Source organism: Oncorhynchus nerka, linkage group LG24 (genome assembly GCF_034236695.1).
Source record: "Oncorhynchus nerka isolate Pitt River linkage group LG24, Oner_Uvic_2.0, whole genome shotgun sequence".
NCBI lineage: Eukaryota > Metazoa > Chordata > Actinopteri > Salmoniformes > Salmonidae > Oncorhynchus > Oncorhynchus nerka.
In genome coordinates this window covers 20,800,547-20,806,703 of record NC_088419.1, presented here as the reverse complement: position 1 = coordinate 20,806,703, position 6,157 = coordinate 20,800,547, and the positions used below count along the sequence as shown (strand labels likewise).

Sequence of the window (6,157 nt, the reverse complement as noted above, 5' to 3'; positions counted from 1 at the left end):
TATAATCCTTAATCAATAACATTACAGTGACGGGAAAAACATACATGTAGCAGTCTGGAAAGAAACAGATGTCTAAAGAAAAACACAGGCTAATGATACAAACTGATCATTTGACATAACATACTGTGCTGTTGAGGACTACACAATGCATGGCACTTCTGAGGTGATTCATCAAAATAATGAATCCAGAAGATGTCTAGGTTACTCTTCCTTGCCCCACTCTGCATATGTCACATCATTTACATTCAGTGTGTGCCACTGACAGGAAATCACCTAACGGATCACTCACTGGTGGGATTCAAATGAGCTTGTTTAAAGCAATATTTTAATTGGAAAAATATAGATAAGTAGCCTAATGAACAATAAGTTCAAGCAAGTTCAATTTAAAGAATATTATAGAATGTAATGTTTCATTATAACACATCAAAGACATTGAAATCATGAGAAATTTATATTTTGCCTTATACAAGCTTATCCGTATCTAAACCTATTTGAGCCCTAATGCACTGAACCTGTTAAAGTACCTGTATGTGCAGCTATCGTTTTGTCCAAGTGCAAAATTCGTTTATTGTGTATGCATGTTCCCTTGTTCTTACAGTTGAAGGCTGCTTTGGGGTTGGCTATATAAATCTATGGAGAGCGCGTTTCGCAGCACGTGATGTGGCTTTCGAAAGTGATGCTTCATAAATATGCACACACAGAGAGAGACTTCAGACACCGCAGCAGCCGCAACTTAGGTCCACTGCGGGAGGCGCACATGGGAGAGCAGATGCCATTCTGAGCGCCCATCAATAAACCGTATTAACCAATGAATAACTAGATCGTTAGACAAATATATTTTCTACATAATTGTAAATGTTTTTAACGTTCCTTGTTTTAATGATTACATTTATAGTTCTTTTGTCAGGTATTACGAGTCAAGGTTGGATTAATGGTTGGATACATTTTGGGTGGAGGGACCTGTGCGAGCAATGTGAAGGTAAAGACTTTTAATTAGGTTATTATAAACTCTTTATGTTTCCTAATCAGTGCCCGACTTCGGCAGGAGCACACTGGAGCCGAGGACTGTGGCACTTCAAATGTTCTACTGCTTGAGTTCATGCACATCTTAGAATATTAGCTCAAAAGTATTTCTGAGTTCCTGCACCTACATATAAACGGTGCCGGCACTCAAAATGAGTTTTTCATTCATTTCACCGTACAAAAACGAGAGGCTATTGTGGGCTATAGCAACGGCATCGAATTGTAGATCTATAATTGAGGAAAAATAACCTGTTAATTAATGTAAAAAATAAATGCGAATTAACCCTAATTAACAAATAATACATGCTGGTCTCATAGACTAGACGTAACATAGTGAAAGTAAAACCCGAAAAACTCAAATTAGTAGGATATGTTACATTTGGTATGTTTACATAAAACAGAAGGTTACTTAATTCCAAAACGAAAGGAGTGTGGTTGGTCAGGGTGGAAGGGTGTCCTATAACACGAACTTCTAGTAACCTGAAGGTTGCGCGTTTGAATATCATCATGGACAACTAACATTTCAGCAACTTTTCTACTACTTACTACTTTTTAGCTACATTACAACTACTTAGCATATTAGCTAAACCTTCCCCTATCCTTAACCCTTTAACCTAACTCCTAACCTTAAGGTAAATAAATGTTTATTCCCTTTTAGATAACAGTATAATACCCCATCAGCTTCGGTATGATTGCACCTGTGCACCATCCTGTGGCTACTGCTAAACATGAGAATGACTGTAAAGGGAACGTATAACAGGAGCTGCATTTAGTGATCTCCGACATAGCCTAGCTTGGCCAAACGTGAACAAAATAGACTGCCTCTTGTTGCACATGACTTACCTGATAGGAATGGAATTGTTCACTCTTTGTGACATGCAGGGCAACAGCTAAGTAACAGTGAACTCTCTTTGACCATTCCTAATGGTTAACCTAAAAAAATTGAATAAAAAGCGTTGCCCCTCATGCACCCCAAAAATCTGAGGAGGCACCAAGTACGTAAGGATGGCTGGAGGTGGTCCGGGAGTTGGAGAATTTCGATTTTTTTTCAAACACCTGAAGCCGTTTTCCTGCCATATAGAGCCATAATCATTATGCTTAATTCTATGTAAGAAATATGTCAATTTTTCTGCATAGCTAAATTAGCTAAAATGTAATAATGAATTAATAATTGTAAATAAAAAAAAACGATTTTATTTATTTTTTAAACAGGACAAATCTTAGGGTCCATGTGCCACTGTGTTTTAATGATTATGACACCTCTGCTGATCATCATTAGACAATTCAAATTTTATAGAATTAAATATACAGGTAACTGCCAAAATAAAGGAAACACCAACATAAAGCGTCTTAATAGGGCGTTGGGCTGCCACGAGCCGCCAGAAGAGCTTCAATGCGCCTTGGCATAGATTCTAGTGTCTCAACAATTTTTCCATGAGAAATTCCATCTTTTGATGTTTTGTTCATGGTGGTGGAAAAAGCTGACTCAAGCGTTGCTCCAGAATCTCCCATAAGTGTTCATTGGGTTGAGATCTGGTAAGAGAGACACGCACACGCACACTTCTAGTCATGGTAATTAAAATCATGGGCAACTGGGCATTTTTATACATGACCCCAAGCATGATGGTACGTTAATTGCTTAATTAGCTCAGGAACCTGCTTTCAGTATACTTTGTTTCACTCATTTACTTATGTTTCCTTTATTTTGGCAGTTACCAGTTAGAAGTTTGTAATTAGAACACCCCGATGATTTTGCTCATTCAAGCAATGTGAGAAAAAGCCCAATCTAAATTATAGTTTAATTTTGGCAAATAATATAGGATTAAATGCCATTTCGAAACGACAACTCTTTAACAGTTTAACTGTCATAAAAGGGCACAATTCTTGCTGTGCTTTCCAATTTCTCCTGTTCAATGTTAAGGCATAAAGACAAACATTTCTCTTATCATTTCATAGGTTAACCAGAGATCATCTTAAACCCCAGTGTTCACCTCTCAGGCCCAGTCATGAAGTCTGTGCTGGATGGTGTGGCAGACACCACCTTCCGGACTATAACCTCTGGACTGCTGTACCTTGGCTCCAATGATGCCAGCTATGATGACGCCACCATCAACACTGACTTCACTAAGGGTGGATTGTCCGTCCAGAAGCCTTTACCTGCTTTCCGCAGTAACTCTTTCCCAGACAAGGTGCCTGGAGATGAAGAACTCATCCTAAAAGGCATTCCATTCTTCCCCACCAATGCCACAGACCTGTTTGGCAACAGTAGCGGCTTTGGTGATGAGGGAACCGGAATCCAGTGTGCGGAGAACTTCGTGGACATGGAATGCTTCATGATCCTGACCCCTAGCCAGCAGTTGGCTGTGACGGTGATGTCCCTCACTCTGGGAACCTTCACTGTGCTTGAGAACCTTATCGTGCTGTGTGTGATCCTCCAATCCCGCACACTGCGCTGCCGCCCCTCATACCACTTCATAGGAAGCCTGGCTGTAGCCGACCTGCTTGGCAGCGTCATCTTCGTCTACAGCTTCCTGGACTTCCATGTGTTCCACAGAAAGGACAGCCCCAATGTGTTCCTCTTCAAGTTAGGTGGGGTCATCGCTTCGTTCACAGCCTCTGTGGGAAGCCTGTTTCTCACTGCTATAGACCGCTACATCTCCATCCACAGACCCCTGGCCTACAGGCGCATCGTCACGCGGACCAAGGCTGTCATCGCCTTCTGCGTGATGTGGACTATCTCCATCGTCTTCGCAGTGCTCCCTCTGCTGGGCTGGAACTGCAAGCAGCTCAACTCGGTCTGCTCAGACCTTTTCCCGCTAATCGATGAGAAGTATCTAATCTTCTGGATCGGGGTGACCAGCGTGCTGGTCCTCTTCATCATCTACGCTTACATGTACATCCTGTGGAAGGCCCACCACCACGCCGTGCGCATGCTGAGCCGCACCTCCCAGAAGAGCCTGGTGGTGTACTCAGCAGACGGAACGAAGGTGCAAACCATGCGCCCTGAGCAGACGCGCATGGATATCCGGCTCGCCAAGACCCTGGTTCTCATCCTGGTGGTGCTGCTCATCTGCTGGGGCCCTGTGCTGGCCATCATGGTCTACGACCTGTTCTGGAAGATGGATGATGATATTAAGACAGTGTTTGCTTTCGCCAGCATGCTCTGTCTGCTCAACTCAACAGTCAACCCAATAATTTACGCCCTGAGGAGCAAGGACCTGCGACACGCCTTCCTCAGCTCATGCCAGGCATGCCGGGGCAGTGCACAGCAGCTGGACAATAGCCTGGAGTCTGACTGCCAGAGCAGGCACATCGCTGCCAACAGGGCTGCAGAGAGCTGTGTGAAGACCACTGTGAAAATAGCCAAAGTGACTATGTCTGTCTCCACTGAGACATCTGCAGAAGCTGTTTAGCTGGTCATCATCATGCCACAGCGATATTGTGCAACTTATCTGTTTCAGAGGAAACTTTCTCACAAGGTGGTGGACCTTCCACAGGATGTAATAAATTACACAAATAGCTAAACGCTTCAACGGTTCATTACTTCATTGTTTTATGTTTATGAGGTGTGCTAGTATAGTGTTCTAGTGCCTAAGTGCCAAATTGATTTGTAAAGGTGATGTGGATGGACTCAAAATGTGTTTGACCTATCCAAGACTGTCGTAAGTCTACTGCTGATCATAGATGATGATCAAACTGTAGATAGTACTGATGGTGAATTCATGAAGGCTTAGTATATTTTTGTACTGTGAATTCAGGTTCTGAAACAATGATATCTTAATTCATGGGATAAGGGGCTACTGAAGTTTTTGATTATCAAGATGTCAATATGTGTACGTACCATAAAGAAGACAAATCTTTGAGGCTTTGAGCAGCCAGAAGAGGCATTGACTTTGTCTAGGCATCATGTACAAATATACAGTATGTTTTGTGAATAGTTTACATTAATTTACATAAGGGTATAACTTTAATATGTATTTATTTAAGATATGTACGATTCATAAAGCAACAGAGTTACTCATGTATTTTCTTTTTGTACCTGTCTGAGTGTATTATTTAATACAGAAATAACCGAGGCTTAGGATAAATAAAGCCTGACCTGACTTTGTGTAGACAGCTCCATTGATTGTTGGGAGTCATCTTTCATACAGAAGCTGGATGAATCTGAAAACCACAATTTAATGACATCAATTTGTCATTTGAAGCCATAATAAGCTCATCTGCAAGATGTGTTTAATAAGCCAAAAATCTACAATGGAATTGTCTGTAATGTAGGTACTGACAGAGTGATACGTAACTCCTCCCAACAAAAAAATCACATTTATTCTGTCTTTCACTTCTTGCTCTCTACTCTTGGCTATAGTAGTATTTTTTCAATAAAAATGAATGTACACCAAACAATTGTACAGTGTTACATACAATGCAGTTCTGAAAAGTGGTGGCCACACTACCATAATAATCATGCCATAGATTCAATTCAGATGATTTAAGTGGTTTTCATTAAATTCAGTACATTTGTGAATAACCTTACAACTTGATAAAAACATGTCAACCTGTCAATCTTATCAAATTGTTTCAGTGTTACCGTCAATACATATAATTTAGCACTATTGACGCGGATTCTTTTGATATTTGAGGAGACAACAGCTACCCTAGAGCAGGCCTAGAGCTCAGCTTTTGGATTAACTAAAAAATAAGATAGCCTGTTAACTTTTTGGTTTTCTGAGTACATTTTTATCAAAAGCAAGCCTTTCATTATAACTGACAACAATGTTAGAATGGAAGTTATACTGTGTATGCATTGTATGGAAATGAGCCTTTTACAAGTGTTGATGAAAATGTAATTTTCAATTAGATTATATAGGAATTTTAATCTAGAACTATGACTCAGTTAGCACAATTGTTCTTTAGACATTTATCTTGGTGTTAAACTACTACTGACAGCTGTTTACCCGTGTGCTTTGCTGCCTCTTGTATTGTTGAGTGTTGAAGATCAAATGTCAACTGTCAAGTGGCTTCTGTACAGTGGTGGCATCTGAGGATTGTCTGTGGAAAAAAATTATCTGCAGGATTCTTTTTCTTCCGTATTGCAATGTAATGTTTCCAAGCTTTTGAATAAAGTCACAGCTGGTTA

General features: G+C 40.6%; 1 protein-coding gene across 1 annotated transcript; it reads left to right on the top strand.

The window, feature by feature from the left end:
• Positions 1–731: 731 nt before the first annotated feature.
• Positions 732–6,157, top strand: LOC115107650 (cannabinoid receptor type 1A-like). Its single transcript, XM_029631129.2, has 2 exons — positions 732–979; positions 2,980–6,157. The coding sequence occupies exon 2, from the start codon at positions 3,030–3,032 to the stop codon at positions 4,434–4,436; it is 1,407 nt and encodes a 468-aa protein (XP_029486989.1). The 5' UTR covers positions 732–979; positions 2,980–3,029; the 3' UTR covers positions 4,437–6,157.